The sequence below is a fragment of the Athene noctua genome, chromosome 19 (assembly GCF_965140245.1).
Source record: "Athene noctua chromosome 19, bAthNoc1.hap1.1, whole genome shotgun sequence".
NCBI classification, from domain to species: domain Eukaryota; kingdom Metazoa; phylum Chordata; class Aves; order Strigiformes; family Strigidae; genus Athene; species Athene noctua.
The window spans coordinates 4,291,703-4,311,613 of record NC_134055.1 but is presented as its reverse complement, the minus strand read 5'-3'; the positions used below and the strand labels follow the sequence as shown (position 1 = coordinate 4,311,613).

General features: G+C 58.8%; 2 protein-coding genes across 3 annotated transcripts; both read right to left on the bottom strand.

The window, feature by feature from the left end:
• Positions 1-736: 736 nt before the first annotated feature.
• Positions 737-8,289, bottom strand: LOC141968515 (multidrug and toxin extrusion protein 1-like). Of its 2 annotated transcripts, none has more exons than XM_074923291.1 (18): positions 8,077-8,289; positions 7,578-7,757; positions 7,388-7,489; positions 7,123-7,191; positions 6,729-6,877; positions 6,577-6,619; positions 6,410-6,454; positions 5,817-5,914; positions 5,522-5,619; positions 4,896-5,009; positions 4,715-4,782; positions 3,656-3,764; positions 3,388-3,463; positions 3,241-3,310; positions 2,780-2,912; positions 2,348-2,442; positions 1,732-1,879; positions 737-1,321 (listed from the first exon to the last, which is right to left on the bottom strand). In XM_074923291.1, exons 1-18 carry the CDS (start codon positions 8,263-8,265, stop codon positions 1,089-1,091), a joined length of 2,019 nt encoding a protein of 672 aa, XP_074779392.1. In that variant the 5' UTR covers positions 8,266-8,289; the 3' UTR covers positions 737-1,088. The 2 variants fall into 2 exon arrangements, with proteins under 2 accessions (XP_074779392.1, XP_074779393.1); XM_074923292.1 differs by having other exon boundaries at positions 737-1,318.
• Positions 8,290-9,158: 869 nt separating this feature from the next.
• LOC141968189 (multidrug and toxin extrusion protein 2-like) lies at positions 9,159-16,613 on the bottom strand. The gene is made up of 16 exons (XM_074922616.1): positions 16,387-16,613; positions 15,765-15,833; positions 15,249-15,397; positions 15,047-15,089; positions 14,307-14,351; positions 13,814-13,911; positions 13,454-13,551; positions 13,002-13,115; positions 12,721-12,788; positions 12,389-12,497; positions 12,232-12,307; positions 11,822-11,891; positions 11,032-11,164; positions 10,567-10,661; positions 10,242-10,323; positions 9,159-9,856 (listed from the first exon to the last, which is right to left on the bottom strand). Exons 2-16 carry the CDS (start codon positions 15,771-15,773, stop codon positions 9,621-9,623), a joined length of 1,425 nt encoding a protein of 474 aa, XP_074778717.1. The 5' UTR covers positions 15,774-15,833; positions 16,387-16,613; the 3' UTR covers positions 9,159-9,620.
• Positions 16,614-19,911: the final 3,298 nt, after the last annotated feature.

Genomic DNA, 19,911 nt, shown 5'->3' with positions numbered 1-19,911 from the left:
AAGCCCTTGAAGCTCCTCCAGCCCAACCATGACCCTCACCCTGACCGTTCCCAACTCCCCCAGATCCCTCAGCGCTGGCTCAGCCCGGCTCTTCAACCCCTCCAGGGATGGGGACTCCCCCCCTGCCCTGGGCAGCCCATTCCAACGCCCAACAGCCCCTTCTGCACAGAAATCCTTCCTCAGAGCCAGCCTGACCCTGCCCTGGGCAGCTTGAGGCCATTCCCTCGGGGCCTGGCACTGGGGCCTTGGCTCCAGAGACTCATCCCCCCTCTCTGCACCCTCCTGGCAGGGAGTTGCAGAGGGCCAGGAGGTCTCCCCTCAGCCTCCTCTGCTCCAGACTGAACCCCCCCAGTTCCCCCAGCCGCTCCCCAGCAGACCTGTGCTCCAGACCCTGCCCCAGCTCCGTTGCCCTTCTCTGGCCACGCTCGAGTCATTCAATGGCCTTTTTGGGGTGAGGGTCCCTGTAGCCAGGGTGGCTGAGCAGCCACCTGTTTCATCTGTAATTAAATTCCATTTTCACTGGTTGACTGGTAGCCCTCTACCTCCAAACTTGTAACTGGAAGCCAACCTTGCACCTTGATGAATAAAACCTTTGTTTTACTCTGAAGGCCACCTGGGGCAGGACAAGACCCACATGCCCTGGGCTGCAGCCCCCAGTGTCAGATGTCCCCCCCCTCCAGCCCAAGCCCTGCCCTCAGCCTCCACCCGAAGGAGCCCGCCTGAGCCCAGCTCAGGGTTTATTCTTTATTTGGCATTTGTCCCCGAGCAGCGGTGTGAGCCGGGCTGTGCTCGGCTGCGGCCGGCGGGCGACAGCCGCCAGCGCGGGCTGGAGGGGGTTACTCGCACGCCCGCGGTGCGTGGGGCAGAGCCCGGAGCAGCGGTTTGGGTGCTGGAGCAGTCGCAGGGCCTGTTCGTGAGCGGTGGCTGAGCAGATGCTGCTGAATGCTGCCGGGGGCCCTTTGGCTCCCAGGGGACAGGCGTGTGCTGGGTTCTCTCGTTGGCCGGTCTGTGCTTTGTCCGTCCGTCTGTCCATCCGCAGGGGTTTTTCTCCCCCAAAGCAAAGTCCCCACAGCCCCTGTCGGTGCCAGTCAGTGTCTGCTGGTTGTCAGCTTTATGATAACGCCGAGCACAAGCACCGCGACGGCCGCGACCACCGCCAGCCCGCGCCGCACGATCAGCTCCTTGGTGGCCATGGTGGTGGCCATGGCGGTGGCCGGAGGGGACGTGGCAGGCGCAGCCTCCTGGGGCTCCAACTGGCGGGTCGATCCCTCTATCCTGGTGATGCCTGTGAGCACGACGCCGTTCTGGGCATCCACTCCTGCTGCAAGGAGAATGGGGCAGCGTCGCTTGAGGGTTTTTGGGGGGGATGAGGCATTTCTTGGGCAGGTTTTGTCTGAGGTCTCAAAGCACGTTACAAGCAGCCCAGAGCGTGTGGATCTCCAGCCTTCGACAGAGCTTCAGTGGGACCCAGTGTCTGCAAGGTGAGTGCTCCCCAGTGTGCCCTGTCCCTCCAGGTCATCCCCCCTCTGGCCTCCATCGCCCTCCTGAGCCCAGTCTTGTAATTGCTGTTTTCCCAGTAACTGAGGGCATCACCAGCGCTACGCTGCATCCCCATTTCATGGTCTTGTTCATGGCTTATATGAATCCTTGGGGACCCTTGGTGGACCCAAACACGCCCCTGCACGCAGTGCCCAGCTCCCCCATCCCACCGTGCCCAGCTCCTGGCCATACCTACACACCCCCGCACCGCTGGGGCAAGGGGGTAAGTGTGGGGTGGTGGGGCTGGCCCCACACCAGAGGGAAGGGCCTTGCAGGAGTGTTCGGGGCCTGTGTTTGGCTCCTCCGGCAGTGGCTGGGTCACTCCTGCCCGGCGCTGAGCCTGAGGGAGGGAACACGATGGGTTTAGCCAGGGGCACGTGATGCGGGAAATCCCCACTGAGCAAAGCCATCGTGTGGCCTCTCATGGGGTTTGTCCGGCTGGAAATGGCACTGTGCAGCTGAAAGATGCCTGAAATGAGAGGTGCTGGCTGGTGGAAACCCCAGAGCTGTTGAGGCACAAGGTGATGCTCAGGGCTGCAGGGTTGGGGTAGCCTCTGTCACCCCGTCTGCTTTGTGCTTCATGTCCCCAACCAAGGGTGGCACAAGGTGCAAGGGGAAACCTTGAGGCCAGGAGCTGAATACAAGGAAGTGGGAGCACTGGGTTTTGCTGGGTGCACTGGAGGATAGCCTTGGGCAGCGCTGCCTGTGGGATCGAGCCTGTGATGCTGTCTCATCCCACCGTGATCCCAGCCTAGGCACTGAGGAGCTTCCCGCTGGCAGGGTGCGATGCTGTGGGCTCACGGGTTACCTCCTCGGCCGCCTTCCTCCAGTCCATGCGGGAGATGTAGGCGATAAAGCAAGTGCAGAGGATGGAGACACAAACGAGCATGCTGAGCCACAGACCTGCAGAGGGCACGCCAGTGTCAGCCGGACGCGGTGAAGCAAACACAACCCAGGTGGCATCTCGGGACAGTGAATCGAGAACGGGGATGTCACCGAGGTCAGCAGGGACACAGGGATGGGGCGGCCATGGGTGCCTGCTGTGGGGCCACCCAGCAGACCTGGCAGTGGTTGTTTTCCCAGCACAATTAAAAGCTCTCAGTAGTTGCAGGGGCCATCCCAGTCCACCCCAGTGTGCCCAGTCCCCAGCCAGGCAGGAGGGTCATGGTGAGCTGGGTGTCCCACGTCCACCCACGGGAGACATGGGGGTGCGCAGAGCTGCGTGCCCGGGGGTCGGTACCTATGACGCCGATCCTGGCCACAAAGAGCAGCACGGCTCCCAGGGGCAGACCCACACCATAGTAGCTGACGGCGTTGAGGATGGCACCAAATTTCTGCTTGCCTATGCCTCTGAGCACCCCGCTGCAGGCGCCCTGCCAGGGAGAGGGAGAGGGGCTGGGGCCGCGGCCAGGAGCGCTGCCTTGGCCAAACTGGGGGCTCTGCCGCTGCCTGGGGGCTGGCAAACCAGCCTGGTGATGAACCAGCTCCCCGCCCCTGCCCAGTTATTTCTGTGTCCCTGCCCAGTGCTGTGGGTCATCTTCTTATGCAGTCGGTGTTTTCTAAGGGGTGATCCCAGAAGCTCCACAGGGTCCTGGTGCATGTGCTGGTGCTCAGCTGCAGCCTGAGGGACCCTCGACCCGCGATGCTGCTGCTTGGCACCGAAGTCCCCTCCTGAAAACAGCAGCATCCCCAGGGACTTACACACGTGGCTTCAAACAAGTGGAAGACAACGTAGACAGGCATGACCCAGGCCACCAATTCAACAATCTCCCTAGGGACAGAGACAAGCCAACAATCACTTTTAAGAACTGACCTTCATGCACCGAGGCTGGGATCCAGGGCACTCACTTGTCGCTGGTGAAGATGTATCCCAGCACGTCCTTCGTGGCAGCTAAAATGGCCCCCATGGCTATGCAAAACCCCCCTGAAAAACAGAGCAAAGTTCTGAGCCCAGCCTGGCCATGACGGGAAGCTCGGGAGCAGCCGAAGGAAGAAATCAGGGGAAGAAGAGGGGATGCAGGAGTGTGCTGCAGGCAGAGGACTGCCAATGCCCCCTGCTCCTGCTGTGCCTGGGAGGAGCCCCAGCAAAGGCTTCCCGGCACATGGGTGGCCTGACCTGTGCAGAGCAGGCTGGTGGAGGAGGATCTCTTGGCTGTCTCGACGTCGCCAGCACCCAGCGCGTTCCCCACCTGCACGCTGGCAGCCGTGGCCAGCCCCAGCGGGATCTGTAACCACAGGGCTGAGGCTCGTGTGTGCGGCCGGGTGGTGGGGCCGTCGCGGTGACAGTGGAATAACCGCCCGGCAGGGAGGGGATGGAGTTCAGGATGTCACAGAGTCACAGAATCATCTTGGTTGGAAAAGCCCTTGCAGCTCCTCCAGCCCAACCATGACCCTCACTCTGACCGTTCCCAACTCCACCAGATCCCTCAGCGCTGGCTCAGCCCGACTCTTCAACCCCTCCAGGGATCCCGGGGACTCCCCCCTGCCCTGGGCAGCCCATTCCAATGCCCAACAGCCCCTTCTGCACAGAAATCCTTCCTCAGAGCCAGCCTGACCCTGCCCTGGGCAGCTTGAGGCCATTCCCTCGCGGCCTGGCGCTGGCTCCTTGGCTCCAGAGACTCATCCCCCCTCTCTGGACCCTCCTGGCAGGGAGTTGCAGAGGGCCAGGAGGTCTCCCCTCAGCCTCCTCTGCTCCAGACTGAACCCCCCCAGTTCCCCCAGCCGCTCCCCAGCAGACCTGTGCTCCAGACCCTGCCCTTCTCTGGCCACGCTTGAGTCATTCAATGGCCTTTTTGGGGTGAGGGGCCCAAAACTGAACCCACTCATCAAGGGGCGGCCTCACCAGTGCTGAGCCCAGGGCTCAGATCCCTCCCCTGTCCCTGCTGGCCACGCCAGTGCTGACACAAGCCAGGATGCCGTTGGCCTCCTTGGCCCCCTGGGCACACTGCTGGCTCATGTTCAGTCAGCTGTCAATCAACACCCCAAGGTCCCTCTCTGACTGGTATAATTTAAATTTAGTTTAAAACATTTCAATAGGAGGGATAGGCAGGAGCAGGGAGAGACGTAAGTGCAGAGAGGGAAGGCTGAGATTTGCTGGAGCTGATTTTTGCTGGGTGTCTGTGCTGGGACTGTCCCTAGAGAGCCCTGGTCGGAGATAATAACCCCCAGCCCTTACCATGAAAGCGACAACGGACACCTCGTAGATGATGGACTGGGCAGAGAGCTCTATGACGCTCAGCAGGCCTGGGGGGGAGGAGGGGGTCAGGGCTGGGTGAGGGTGCCTCTCGGTGACTGCTGCAGACACCGCTCTGGGTCACACCCTGCCCACCTCCTTGCAGCTCCCCCTCTCCACTGACCTATCAAGAAGCTCCCGATTTCGTAGGTCCACCACTCGATGCACATCATGAGCATGCTGGGGATGGCCAGGGAGGTGAAACTGTCCCACTCCAGCAGGCACTCACTGGACCAGCCTGCAGAGAGGAGAAACACCACCTGATGAACGACCAGGATGTCCACCATGTTCTCAAGAGCACCCAAGGCAGCTGGAGGTGCCGTTCCTGTTGGCAGAGCCACCAGCGCGATGGTCTTCAGCTCCACAGGACCTCCAGCAGCAAAGTGTGCACGTACGCGCTCTGCTGATGCCACCCTACGGGCCACGGAGCAGCGCGGCCAGCTCATGCCTCCTGGAGGACAACCTCATGCTTACGTCTGTGCTTATCTGGCTTTGGGGCTAAGCCCTACCAAGCCTCAGCAGAAAGTTTCATTTTTTCCAGAATTAATGTTTACTGCCCGGCATGGTGCTCTGCCAACGCTCGCGCATGACGTGCTGCCACCCAAGCAGCACCACATTCCCGGGAGCGTACCCGGTTGCAGTTAATATTTCACCTTCAGGACTAACAGAATTCACTTGATAGAAACTGTGGAAAATTCATGAACCCTCATGTAAAGCGGGAACCAGAGGGAGCTGAGGATGTGTCCTTACCTCCCCAGGTCTTCACATGGAGTTTCTTGCCTATAATATACAGGAACAAGAAAATGGCTTGTGAATACTGAGCAACGGTGTTAGCCCAGGCAGAGCCCCTGAAAAGGAAATGAGAAAGGTCATCAGCACCCTGCTCATGCCTCCCCGGCCTCGGGGTGCCAGAGCGTAACGTCCCGTCGTGCCCCCGCGAGCGCCGGATGCTCGGCTGTGCCTGGAGGTGCTGATGTCCCTGAAAAGCCCCTGGCTGTTGCCAGGCGTTGTGTTTTTCCCTTGGTGGGACGTGGGTGCTACTCACGTGATGCCCAAGTGGAGCACGTAGAGGAAGATGCAGTTTGCGATCACGTTGACGACGTTGCCGACGACCCCGCTCAGCACCAGCGGCCACATGATCATCTGCAAAGAGGAGGAGACGGGGGCTACGGCACCTTCACAAAGGCTTTGGGGGAGAGGTGTGAGGGTCTCCACTGACCCCGTGCTCAGGAGCTTTCCCAGCCAAAAAATAAACCGATGATGTCACCTGCTTGGAAAATGAGTGTGTTGGAGGTAAACCCGTGAAGTGAGGAAGTATGAAGGGACATTAAGGGTCATTTAGATGAGATGTTGGAGGATGTGGCGTAGGGGAGAACTTTGTAGAGTCGGGCTGAGGGTTGGACTCGATGCTCCCAAGGGTCTTTTCCAACCTGAATGGTTCTGTGATTCTGTGACATCCATCAGGCAGATGGATACAACTGGCTGTGGGATGGGGGTGATCTCTGGATCAGAGCTGCTCAGGGTACCAAATGCTGCCTCACCATCGGGGTGAGTGTGAAAACCCTGGGTGCATCATTGAAGGGAGGGAGACCTGAGCCAGGGCTGACCCTCCGTGGGTGCGAGGGCTGCAGCACCCACCTGGTTCTGCAGGTATCTTGTCTCCAAGTTGTACAGAAAAACCGCCTGGAAAGGAAATTGGGTGAGATGAGGCCAGCGCTGAGCAGGGGCTGTGCTGCTGCAGTGGGAAACAGGAGCGGGATGGCCAGTGCCTGTGTGTGGCATCCAGGGTGCCCACAGGGACTCACCGGGAGGGCAGGGACAAACGCCATCACGTAACGCTGGGTTAACCTGGGGGACACGAGGCGGGGGGTTAGGGAGCGGCCACGGCCGCAGCCACCCTCCTCACAGCCCCACCGTGCCGGGATGGACAAAGTGGGGGTGTCCGGAACCACCTGACCTGGAGACCTCGGGGTCCTGGCGGATGAGGACCAGGAGCTGCTCGATGTTGATGAGGATGGCGCAGCAGGGGAAGCAGCAGAGCAGGAGGATGAGTGTGGCACGCTGCAGGATCACCCCCACGCGCAGCAGGTTCTTGCTGCCGTAGGTCTGCAAGGCGAGAGGGCGGCGATGAGCTCTGCTGGGGGGGACAGGGACCCCGCAGAGCATGGAGCAACCCTGACCTCCCTGGAGACCACCCGGGGAGGCTTTGGTATTTCAAGAGGGGCACAGAGCTTCCTCCTTTGGGATTGCCACTTAGGGACAAGCTTCCCCAGCTCGCAGTGCCTGGGCAGCACCAGCCAAAGCTGGAAAACCCCGTGTCTCTAGGACAAGTGCCAGCATCTCTTACCCACCTGTGATATCAAGGTGTCACACGCCGAAGACAAACCATAACCTACAGAGATGGCAGTAACGTTTATAACCTGGAGACAGGAGTTAAATACAAAACAAAGCGCAAATGTGAGCATTTAAGACTTTTGGGTAGGGAGAGAGGCTAAAAGGAAAAGGGGGAGTCTGAAATCTTCTCTGTCCTTGTCTGTCTCCGTTCCCGTATCCCGTCCCAGTGTCAGCGGGTGGGAGCTGGTGCCCGGTGCCAGAGCAGCCCCCAGGAATGCTTACAGCAATGGCCAGCGTGACGGAGGCCAGCTCAACCTTGCCCAGGTGGCCGCAGAATATGGAGCTGACAAGGTGTATGAGGAAGATCAGCAGCTGGATCAGGATCTACGTGTGGGGAATAAGCAAAGGTGGGAGATGGAGGTGAGCAAGGGAGGCTGTGCTGGGAGGAGCTCTCTCCTCCCGGGGTCCTTACCAGTGGCCCTGCCAGTGTCAGCAGCTTCTTTGCGTCCTCCCAGAAGTTGTCCGGGACCAGGCGCTGAAGCAAGCGGCGTTTCTTCCCGCAGCTGCCGGGTGTGAGATCGTGCTGGCCAGCGGCCACCGCCTCGCTGAAGCCATTCTCCTCGGGGAGGTTCTCCTGCTTCATGCTGCCGCTCTGCCAGGGGAGTGAAAAAACCCTCTTCCTCCCCGCTCTGTTAAAACCACCCTGCCAGGGTGAGCAATGTGTAACCACGGTGGGGTGAACTTCAGCCGGGGCTGGGCGAGACGGCCGCGTGCTGCCGGCAGCTGGGTCGGCGATGGGAAGTGCAGGCAAGTGGGTCGGGGCAGGGCACGGAGCTGGGGAGCCCCGTGAGGGTCCCGTGCACCCTCTGCAGAGCCGAGGAGCCTGGCTGGGTAGTGCAAGGCGCTTGCTGCCTGCCCTGAGCCAGCGTGGGGGTTAAGCCTTCCCAAATCTCTCCCGCCAAGCCTCCTACCTCTCTCCTGCCTCGCCGTGGCTCCTCGGCCCGCTGTGCTGGAGGGTTGTCCTCCTCCTCCAGCCGCAACAGAAGATTCATGGGTCCGTCTGCGGGCTCCCGTGAGCTGCTGCTGGCAGTGGCGGGGCCGCTGCTCGTCTCGGCCCCTCTCATCCCAGCGAGGTGGTGGCCAAGACAAGCCGGCCCCATTGGCTCGGCTGTCGGCCTCGCACAGCGCGGCAGCGTCGGGTTTCACTGGCACCGCTCCGGGGGACAAATATAGCATCTGCCCTGGCCCGCCACGGCACGGGGGAGCGGAGGGGAGCTGCTCCCCCGGTGCAGACCCTCTCCTGCACAGAGCAGGAGGTGGCCTCTGGTGGGCTGGGGTAGCCCATGGGGTAGAACAAGGCAGGTTTCCTCCTCTCCCCAGGCTCCCATCCCAAAACTACCAGGGTTCTGAGCAGTCTGCCACATCCTCCTCACATCTGGGCAGAGGCTGCTGAGGTCGGGGTTGATGACTGTTTCAAGCTCCTTTATGTCACGTCTTTTCACTCCCAGCCCACCAGCAACCAGCACCATGTGCCAGGAGAGTTGTGGGGTGACAGAGAGGGGCTGTGCACCAGCTGTACGTGGTATTTGCCTCAATGGCCGAGCACATGCCACACCACAGAGGCCTCGCTGCTGTCACAGGGCTGCAGGTAAGAGCCTGGGATGGGTCCTGAGGGCAGGGGCAGGCAGGGCTGGGGCTGTTGTGTTAAACCATACGAGCAGTTCCGTGGCAGCTCTGGAGAGTTGTGCACCACATCAACCCTGTCCCATGTGCCTCAGGAACAGTGTGGGAGCCCAAATTCTGCTTTTGTACCTGAGCCTGGCTTAAACAAGCCCCTGGCCCGTGCTGCACCCCAAGCCAGCCCCAGACTGCAGGGCCAGGAGGCTGAGGCTCTGCACAAACCAGGCACACATCTCTCCTCCACCAGGTTAGTCGTGCCAATGACCGGGGTCATGCTCACACCACATTAACAGCCCAACATTTACTCAGAAAACTTTATTGTATCAAAATCCCACCTTACAAAAGTGCAAAAAAGGAGTTGCTTTAGGCCCTGTGCCTGACACGCAGCAGGGAGAGCAGGGCGAGCAGCCAGCGCCCAACGCCCCGGCAGCAGTCAGAGGAGTCAGCCATCTCCCAGCAAAACAGGCCCAGTTGCAGTCTGGTGCGTGAGGAAAGATGCTGTGGGCAGCAAGCGCCTCGGCCACTCACAAGTGACATGGACAAATGCCCCCAGGAAGTAGGGAGCAGGACAGCAGCACAAGGTCCCCATCTCTTTCCCAGGTCACCCTGCCTGTCACAAGTGACATCCTGGTGCAGTGCAGGAGAGGGACCAGCTCTCAAGCACTTTCTTCCCCTTTAAGAACTCTTAGGTGTGGGATAAAATAACTGTGAGTGAACCAGAAACTGAGCAAAGTGACTCTACAGGGAATTGGAGGAATTTCTTCTGCAGCACCATCCTCCTGGGACGTTACCACGTGCCCTCTGCTCTGTGCACAGCGCCCCAGTGTCACTGGTTCTAGCCCTTGCCGGTCAGGATCCGGACCAGTATGCCCACCAGCAGGACAGCGATAGCAGCAGCAGCAGCCAGCACCCGGCGGATGATCAGGGCCCTCCAAACCACATCGGGAGGAGCAGGGGTGACAGCAGGCTCCTCCTGGGCAATGAGCTGGTGGTCAGGGTGCCTCTGGCCTTCCACGATGCTCTCAGGCAGGACCACGGTGTCCACGGTGTCTGTGCCCACAGAGACATAATCTGTGTAACAGAAAGGGGAGTGCTGCAGGGAAGCCGAGCTGCAAAGTCAGGGCAGCCCAGTCTGATGCTGCACAAGCGCCAGTGACAGTCCTGAGGGTCCTTTCCCAAGGCTCAGGGACACGGGGACATGCCACAGCAAAGGGGCGGGTGGTCCCAGTAAGGCAGACACTGGCTGGGACTCCAGGCTCTTCCCTGGGGCAGCCAGAGTGGTGACGGGGGTAAGGACAAGGTGCCTCGTACCCCATTACTAAGGGCAGGAGAAGTGCCCGGGCCCAGCACAGACACTGGGCTCTTTCCAGCCGTCTGGGCCTGCAGCACAGACATGGCTGCCACGACGCTGAAGGAAAGGAAGGGTTGGGTGGAGAATTCAGGCCCAGTTACATACCCACAGCAGATGTTTTGTTAGCAGCTGTGCCACTGGAGTTCACATCTTCCAGTTGTTTTTTCAGTCCAGCTCGGACCTGAGCCTAAAAGCACACAGAAGAGTTGCTCTTCTCAGAGAAAGGGTGTCCTGCCCAGCCAAGCAAACTTGAGCCTCTTCCATCTGCTCTCCCAAAGCAAGCACACTCCCCACCAAGCTGCTCATCCCTACAGGAGAGGGGCAGATCCTCTTTCACTTTTGCCTCCTCCCGGAGGGCTGTGGCACTGTACTGGGACAGGAACCCACCTAACACCTTTTTAGAGTTACTGGAGAGAAACACAAGTCTCACCTCTTCCGCAGCTTTCTTCCAATCCATGCGCATGACAAAAGCCGAGAAAGAAAGGGCTTGCAAGGAGATGCAAACGATCATCCCCACCCACAGACCTGCAGCAGTGGAGAGTTACTTCAGGGGGAGCTTGAGGAAAACCTGCTTTTGCCAGCCACTGCCAAAATGCCCCAGGACTTCAGTGGGGTCAGGTTATTGCCCCATGTCTAACCCAGCCTGGCTGGCAGAGCTGCCCTGAGGGGCGGGGAGAGGAAACAGGCCCTATGCTGGGAGCAAGCCTGGATTTACTGGGACGTCTCAGCCCCCATTTGATGAGGGCTACTCAGAGCCTGCCTCAGCTAAACACTTCAGCGTGCAACCCACAAGTTGAACACAAGTTCCAGGGCTGAGCCTTTGCTCAGGGCAGGGTTTGGCCCAGCAGAAGCAGTGCTGGCAGCTCGGACAAAGCCAGAGGGAGGGCACACGTACCTAACACCCCCATCTTAGCCGCGAACATCAGCGAGATGCCGATGGGCAGCCCGATGGCGTAGTAGCCGATGGCGTTGGCGATGGCACCCAGCTTCTGCTTCCCCGTGCCCCGCAGTACGCCGCCACAGGTCGCCTGAGGAGAGCGGGCAGAGGCATCAGTACACAGGACAGCACGTGCTACGGAAGGCACCAGCACGGGAGCTGCGGGCTACGGCGTGGCCCTGTGAACAGGGGAACACACGGCACTGCCCGGCACAGCCAGGAGGGACCAGAGCCACACTGCAGAGCGCGTGGCGCAGGGCTCCTCTCACCCCGGGTCCCGACCCAGGCGCAGAACGTGGAGCTCTCTGCAGACACCCAGAGACACGCCAGCAGACCCCACGGTGCTTTCCACACTGCCTGGGTCCCTCTCCCAAGGACGCGACAGGAGGAAAGAGGCTGAAGTGAGTATCTAATGATTGTAGGAGCACTGCTGCTGTGCTGGGAGTACCTGACACCTCTGAAGGTCCAGCTGCTCACTTGTGCTGCCCTGAGGAGCTAGGAAAAAGATGAAGCCTTGCCAGGGGAAAGAGGGAGAAAGAATGGGGGTGTCTGCAGCAACACCAATGGACAACTATGAGCACAGGGGACACTGAGGTGCTATAGGTAATGCAAGCAGCTGCTCTGGTAGCTTATCAGTTTGCTTCTCTGTACCATTTTAACAGACCAAGAGGGAGCTTGTGGCAGCTTTGCACTCTCCATTGCACCCCAACCTGCAGAGGGGAATCGCTCCACATGCTGGAATACTCACTGCTGCTGCATCAAACAAGTGGAACGGAGCAAAGATGATCATCACTTTGGACACCAAGATAACGATCTCCCTGTTGGGAAGATGTACATACTGATCAGGGAAAGCAGCCCGGCCTGGTCCCAGCAGACTCTGGTCCTGACATGTCTCCCTCAGCCAGCTGCAAAGCCTGACCCCAGCCCATGAGACTCGAGGGGATGCATAGAGCTTGGGTGCCACCACGGTAGGGACCCTGTGTCAGCAGCATCTGTGCTGCCCCGTGACACCAGGCAGGGGGGAGGAACCTTTGGAGAATGTGGTTGTCAGATGGAGGTTTATGAATTCCATCTGGCAGCAGCTTCTGAGCAGCTCCCGGGATATAAAACACACCCCCCAGGAAGGTAATAATACTCAAAAGAAAACTGTTAACTCACTTGTCACTGGTGAAAATGTATCCCACCACATCCTTTAGGGTTCCCAGTAATGTTGCAACCAGCACAGCAAAAACTCCTGAAAGAAAAAGAAATAGTCAAATTGCTTAAGGGCAGCAAGTCCTGCACCTTTATTCCCCTCTGCGGGACCTGGGCTGACCTGCACACAGCAGGGCAGTGATGCAGGAGGTCTTGGCTTGCAACACATCCCCCGATCCCAAGGCATTGCCCACTCTGACACTCGCAGCCACGCTGAAGCCCAGAGGCACCTGAGGAGCAGGAGACAACGAGGAGATGAGGAGGTGAGTGGCAACAGAGCCTGCAGCAATTTTCTTCTTCCCCAGCAAGGAATTTGGGGCAATTTGGCATTGGTGCAGTAAAGGGATTTTCCATCTGCAGCTCAACTCCTGCTTCCCTCCCCAGCCCTGATCTGCAGAGCCGTTATCTGGGCTCTCCTCCCCACCCGACACTGATTTAATACACAGCCCTTACCATGTACGCCGCAGAGGAGAGCTCGTAGATGACAGACTGCGCGCCCAGCTCCACCACGCTGAGCAGCCCTGAAAGAGAGTCATCACTTTCTTCATTAGGTCAGAATTAAACTCCTCCTTTGCTGACAAGGAGGGCTCCCATCCCACAGACACAGCATCCTGCAGAACCAATCCTGCTGGCAGGAGGTGCTCTGGGGGACACGCTCAAGAGGCAGTCACCAGAGCAGGCATGGCTGGAAGATGACCTGTTGAACCAGAGAAAAAAAGAGGATTTGGACTCACCTGCCAAGAAGCTCCCAATCTCAAAGGTCCACCATTCAATACACATCATGAGCATGCCGGGCACTGCCAGGCGGATAAAGGAGCCCCAGTCCAGGAGGCAGTTCCTGGTCCAACCTGCAATGGGGAGGTGAAGCAAAATGAAGGCATGTTCTCCCTCTCCTCCCCTGAAGGGGAGCCATATGCTCTTCCAGATGCTCCCGGAGGACAATCACCCCTGCAGCTCACAGGACATCAGCCTAGTCTTGCTGCTGCACCGTGCTGCATTCCTGAGACAGGATGATCAACTAGAATGTACTTTGTGTACTTGGAGCTACGATAAAGGCCCCCGAGGACACAGCTGCAGCACCCTCCCGCTGTAAGGGGATGGTAATCCGTTTGTCAGGTGCTGGTGACGCTGCCAAATCCCCAGGGCCAGACAGTGATATTTGGAAGGATTAAGCTATGAACAGTACCTCCCCAGGTCTCCACATGGATCTTCTTCCACCACACGTAAAGGAAGAGGAGAATGGCCTGGGTGTACTGAGAAACAGTGTTAGCCCAGGCAGAGCCCCTGGGGAGAGAGAGAGGCAGATTACAATCAACATCCTCCCCAACCTTCTCAGCTGCAGCAGGAGAGACCTGGTGGCACCATACAAGCCTTGCTGCAGATACGGGGCAGACTCCTCCAGCCTTATCTTTGCAGGCTGGTTGGCTGGGGGGCAGAGGGTGGTAGGACTGGGTACCCAGGACACACCCCCCCCACACTCCCCCCCCAGGCCTGAGCAAACCCCTGCACCCCAGTAGAGGCTGTCACCACCTCTGCTCACACTTACACCATGCCCAGCTTCAACGCATAAAGGAAGAAGGCGTTCATGGCCACATTGAGGATGTTGGCTGCAATCCCCGTCAACACCTGAGGTAAAATGATCGCCTGGAAGCCAAGGAGGGACTTTGGAGTTTGCTTCCCCAACATCGCCCAAACCCCATCCAACAAACACAGGGGGAGACCTTCAGCAATGCCCAAGGAGGAAGCCAAGAAGGCAGCTCCTCTTTCAGACAACTCTAGACCGTGTCAGACATGCAGAAGGCAGCATGCAGGGCTCAGGAGCCGGTGCAGATCAATAAAATGCAGAGTTGGGATGTAGCGATGGGGGAATGGAGCAGACTAAGGGTGGTTCCCGTGAGCAGACCAGCTGGGGGGCTGTGCATCACACATTCCTCAGCCCAGCTCTGCCCAGAACAGGATGAACTTAGATCCCCAACTTTATCCATGTTCCTAGGAATACCTTTAATCTATGGCCCAGAGCCTGGCTAGTTATACAATACCTGACTTAGTAAATATCTTGTCTGCAGCTGGTACAGAAACGCCGCCTGCAAAAGCCAGGATTCATTTCATCAGCACGGCCACACTGTGGTTCATCAGCCAGTTACCACGTAACCTCCCCGATAGCTCCCGCCCTCGGCTCCCCACACTGCCTTTTCGGGGGGCCCCAGCCAGGCACGCTGCCCAAAACCCTGCTCCTGGGGTCTGGCTGAAGCACGGCCTCTGCCAGCACTGCGGGCACCCAGAGCCAAGAGGAACAAAAGGCACCTCCCATCCCCACTGGGAAGAGAGATCAGTCTCCAGATGGGAAATCTATGCTTCCTTGTCAGCACGGGAGCCTGGAAACCTTGGAAAAAAGGTTTGACCTACAGACCCTTACTCCCCAGGCATATTGCTCTTGTCTTAGAGGAGTCAGAGTAACCAGCCAAGAGCCCTGCAGCTATGAGCCTGTGCAACAGCACGCTGCAGCCTTTATCTCAGAGCTGTGAGCCCCGGAGCCCCTGGTTCCAATGTCCATTGGCAGTTACGTCTCGCGCAGGGACGTGGCCTGCAGGAAAAGCCTTTGCACAGCAAAGTGGAGGAGGGTGTGTTTGCTGGTCCGGCAGCTGCTGGCCAATACACATCTGGGAAGGCCCAAGATGTTGTAAAGCCCCAAACCATGCTGCCCTGTGATCCACACAGCCAAGACCTTCCCTCCTTTCTCCTGATGTTAGTGCTTCTAACAACTTTAGCAGTGACTTACAGGAAGCGCTGGGATAAAGATCATCACGTAGACCTGAGTTAACCTGGAAAGAGAGTTGTTTCCCCAGTTAATGATACAGCAGAGCAAGAGCTGAGCCAAGCAGCGTTGCGCTCAAGCTCCACAGAGCCGTGATTTCAACACTACGTGGCATCCCACCCCCAGCCAAATGCCTGATCCAGAAGGACTCGATCTCCCCCCTGACCTGGAGACCTCGGGGTCCTGCCGGATGAGCAGGAGGATCTGCTCGGTGTTGATGAAGAGTGCCCAGCAAGGGAAGCAGCACAGCAGCAGGATGAGGATCCCCCGCTGCAGGATGGTGCCCACCTGCTTCAGGTTCTTGCTGCCATACGTCTGAGTCGGGAGAGGGGGACCAAAGTGAGCGTTACAGGGAACCAAAGGGTCTGGGCAAGGGCTCAGGACCCAGGGCAGCAGTGGGCTGATTAGATGCATTTCCCACACCTTGCAGTGACTAATGCCAGACTGGTTGGGTGTAACTGGCTCTCAGGCAGATTGCACATCCCTTTGCTGCCCAGGCATGACCCAGGGCTCACTGGAGGAGCTGCAGGGAGGGAGCAGGCCCCAGCCAGTGCTTCTGTAGCCCCGTGCTGCCTGGAAGCTTCAATCCTCCCGCCCTTTGTGCCCAGACCACGCTGCATGGGGGGTGAGACTCCTCCAATTGAACCCTGTCAGGCACAAGAGAGGGGAAGCTGCCACTGACCTGGGACATCAGTGTGTCACATGCTGAGGCTAAACCAGAACCAATGGAGATGCCCGTCACGTTGATGACCTGGAGGAGAGACAAAGGACTGGAGTTGCAAGGCAGAGTGACGGGGGACCTGGCCCAAAGCACTGTGTTCCTTCTAACTGGGTGGGGAGACAGATCTGCTACAAGGTTTTGGGAACTTTCCAGCCCTTCTCTATTTCTCAGAATAACATATTCTTGATGACTAAATAGCCTCTTCTCACCTCTGGTGTGGAAGAGGATCCTCTAGCAAGGGGTGAATATCTAAAGGACCACAAACACTGCCACTCCTAGCCACAAAGGCACTTTTAGGTCTGGCAGGTCCAGAGAGCTGGTCACAGGCTCCAGGTCCCTGCCCAGGTGCTGGCCATGCACTGGCGCAGCCACCAGCTGCTTGGTTCCCATCTCCTGCCTGTGCTCAGGGTAAAAGAAAGAACCGTTTTTCTGGGTGTGATATTTGCAGAACATCAGGCTCTGCTTACGAACAGGGTCCTCACATACATGTTCCTACAGGTTTGGGGTTGTGGTTTGTTTTTTTTTTCCTCCTCTTTTTTTGGTGACATGTAATTTGTATGTTTTAAATCAGAGTAATACGTACAGACACAGCCAGCGTCACAGCGTCCAGCTCGGCTTTCCCCAGGTGGCCACAGAAGATGGAGCTGACCACGCTGATCAGGAACCCCAGCAGCTGGGCAACAAACTAGGATGGGAGGAGGAGGAGGAGGAGACAGTGAGATGAGGACCCATGAGAACTTGAGGAACGCCACCCTTCCCTCAGGAGTTGAACTATGAACTTTCCCGATGTCACTGGTTTTCCTGGTGTTGCCGCAGCACCTTGCTCTGCTGTCCTGGGAATCTGTCCCTGCTCACCAGCTCCAGGACCTGCACAGACTCTCTGTGGTTTTGTCTTTCAAAGCCCGCCTCTACCTGCCCTGTGGTATTTTGTTGTTATGCAGCGTGTCTGCCAGATGACCTTGTTTACATCTGGCTTAACAGCTTTACTATAAATCCCCTTTTCCAGGATGAAAGATGCACAGAGAGGGGAAAATAAAAAAATCTCAATGGTTTTCTGCACTTCTGTGCATCTGGGGAAAACTCTCCTCCCAAACAGCAATGTCCTCTCCTCCTGGAGATGTGTGAAGTCCAGCCTGCTTGTTCCTCACTGGGGGATACAACAGGGCTTAAGGATGCTGTGGCAGAGATCACCCTCCAGACCTCATTTTCCCTTGGCAACAGGACAGCCCCTCTACAGGCATTCGAGGCACAGAGTTGTGGCACAGCTAGAACCAGATAGTAGGAGTGAGAGATGTTTTTACCCACTGAGGGGTGGGCATGGCTGGGGACCATGCCCAGGGTCTGCTCACGCTCCTTTCCATCCAGCAGCCAACAGCCCAGCGCTGCTGAAGAACCAGCTCCTGCGGGGTCAGAGGAAGAGCAGAACAAAACCTTCTCCTCTCCAGATGTCCCACTGCTGCCCACAGATACAGTCCTCCTGCCAGGCCTGGGCCCGTTTGAGGTGCTGCTGTGAGCAGTCCCCGCAGGAGGGGTCCACACCTCCCCGATTGCTCTAGAACCGGGTTTGACATGAAATGGGCATTAAAAATGGCAGCTGGAGGTTTGGTTTTGAGGTTGTCTGTGCACACGGAGGAGCAGGCTGTGCCGCAAGTGAACGGTTGAGGGGACTGGGCTGGGGCTGATGTATTCAGCTACAGAAACTGAAACCAGCCTGTGCTTCCTCTGCTGCCTGATCACAGCAGGTCAGTGCTTTGATGTCTGGGAGGTCTCTGAGAAGTTCGTCAGTTGGTACTCATTTACTGGATAGAGTAGAAGATTCAAAGCACAAAATTTCATGTGCAATAGGTTTAGACCTGGGCTGTGGTGCAGAAGCCTCTGCAAAACGAGCTCAGTGCTGCACCGTCAGTCCCCGACTACCAAAGGGTGCATCTCCTGCCGACACGGGGCAGTCCAGGGAGGATTTTGGGACAGCGAGCCATAGGCCACCATTGGCCAAGGAGCAAGAAGCAAAGTGACATGCTTGTTGCCCAAGGGGTACGTGGCAGAGCCAGGGCTGCAGACTGGTTCCCCAGAGCAATTTAGCAGCTCATCCCCCCTCCCCAAGTCCACCACCCTGCAGCTGGAGCAGGGCTCATGGACCAGCTGGACAGCAACAGGAATTTCTGTGGCCAAGAACAAGCCCCGTAAGGGTGGCAATGAAGGAAAAGATTGGGGGGTGGGGGGGTGCTGGTGTAATTCTGGCTGTACCCTCCACAGGGCAGCGGGCACGGACTGCCCGAGGGGGGACCGGGCTGACTCCCGGGCAGGAGAGGGCAGGCGCAGCCCCGGGCCGCCGAGCCGTGCCCAGGGGCTGGAGGAGCCGCAGCGGCGGGGCCGGGCTGGGCCGGTGCCCCGGGTCTCCTCCGCAGCCCGGGGTTACCGGGGCACGCTGCCAGGCCCCGGGCATCCGAGCCCCGCGGCCGGGCCGGGCCGCCCCCACCTCAACGCCGCGGCCGGGTCCCCCCCCCCGCCCTCCCCGGGCTGGCGCCGCACCGGCGGGAGCGCGCCCGGTCCCCCCCGGTGCCTCCCCCCGCCGCGCTCTCACCACGGGCCCCGCCAGCCGGGCCAGCTCGCAGCTCTCCCGCCGGGCGGCCGCGGGCAGGAGGCGCCGGGCGCCCCGCAGGCACCGCGCCGCCGCCGCCGCCGCTCCCGCCGCCGCCATGGGCCCAACCGCCGCCGCTGCCGGTCCGGCCGCCGCCCGCCCGGGTTATGGGCACGGCCGGGGCCGGCTCCCCGCCCCCGGGGCCGCGGGGCTGTGGGCGGTGCGGGCCGGAGCGGCACCGGCAGGGTCCCTCCGCCGGCCAAGGAGCGGGACCCCCCAACTGCCGGGTCGGGGAACCCTCCCGGGAGGCAGGAGCTGGGGACAACCCCCACCCCCCACCCCCCACCCCCGTGTTGGCCGGAGCTCGCTGCGGGAGGCTGGGGGATGTGGGGACACCCCCGTGTGAGAGCCATGGGCTGGGGACCCCCCACGTGTGTTGGCGAGGGGCTTGCAGGGCGTGGCGAGCAGGGGACCCCCGTATCTGGTAACCGATGTCTAGAGCCCTCCCGCTCGTGGGCTATGGGATGGGGACCCCCTGGGGACCCCCCAAACATTGACCAGAGGTTCACCAGCGGCCCAGGGACCCCCACTCCAGCTGGCGGCTACGGACTTGGGACCTGCTTGTGGGGCGCTGGCTTGGGACCCCCCATGTGCTGGCTGCGGGCTGGGTCCCCCAACAGAGGGGCCTGTCAAAGGCAGGGACATCTCAGCACATTCTCCAGGACATAAGGGATGTTCCCTCTGCCGTCAGCGTTATGATAACGGGGCTCTAGATAGTTCCCCTTCTCCTCCATCCACCCACCAGTCTCTCATGACCTGGGGGTCACCCCCCAAACCAGGGATTCCCACCCAGCAGGCTGGCGATGCAGGTATGGGGTGCGAAGGTTTGAAGGGGACCCCACGTCTGGGCTGGGCTGCCCGTGCTTGGGTTTGCCTGGCACTTGGCAAGAAGGAACTTTGCTTTGGGTGGGAGCTTGGGCTGTTACGGGAGTGAAATTCTACCCAGGTGCAGGTGCTTGTAACCGAGTAGCTGTAACCAAATCTATTTCTAATGCACAGAAAATGGCCGTGGAGAGTGGGGCTTGGTTTTACAGCTGTTGAGATGCTGCCCCGGTGCCTTGTAGCTGTGACATCATCACCCAGAAATGTAAAGTCCCATTAATATTTAATTTACCCCCTTGCTCTTTCAGGTATAATGTGACATCATGAAAAATGTCGTAGTAGCAGAGGTGAGTCGTAGCCACCCTGATTTTATGTGAGATGATGAAATCAGGGTATCTCAGGACAAAAGAGTGCCTGATGCTGCTATAGTCTGGTCTTGAGTTCCTCCAGATTTTGGTGGTAGTCGAGGGGGAAAGACCAACTTGCAAAATTTACCTGAAGTTGTTTCTTCAAGAAACACACGTTTCCATATAGCTACAGGATTTTCTTCACCGATCACCAAAACCTTTTCACGAATGAAAAAAAAAAAACCAACAAAACCCAATGTAAAGTTCAATGTGGAGTTTGGGAGCATATTTTTAACTT

Excerpts from the sequence above, each read along its gene's own strand:
- LOC141968515 (XM_074923291.1), bottom strand. The coding sequence starts at position 8,265 with ATGGGGCCGGCTTGTCTTGGCCACCACCTCGCTGGGATGAGAGGGGCC. Across the intron at positions 6,878-7,122 it reads GTGACACCTTGATATCACAG|ACCTACGGCAGCAAGAACCT; the intron begins GTGGGTAAGAGA and ends CTCGCCTTGCAG. Across the intron at positions 6,455-6,576 it reads CGTTTGTCCCTGCCCTCCCG|GCGGTTTTTCTGTACAACTT; the intron begins GTGAGTCCCTGT and ends TTTCCTTTCCAG.
- LOC141968189 (XM_074922616.1), bottom strand. Across the intron at positions 15,090-15,248 it reads CAGGACCCCGAGGTCTCCAG|GTTAACTCAGGTCTACGTGA; the intron begins GTCAGGGGGGAG and ends CTCTCTTTCCAG. Across the intron at positions 13,116-13,453 it reads CCATGTGGAGACCTGGGGAG|GTTGGACCAGGAACTGCCTC; the intron begins GTACTGTTCATA and ends TCCCCATTGCAG.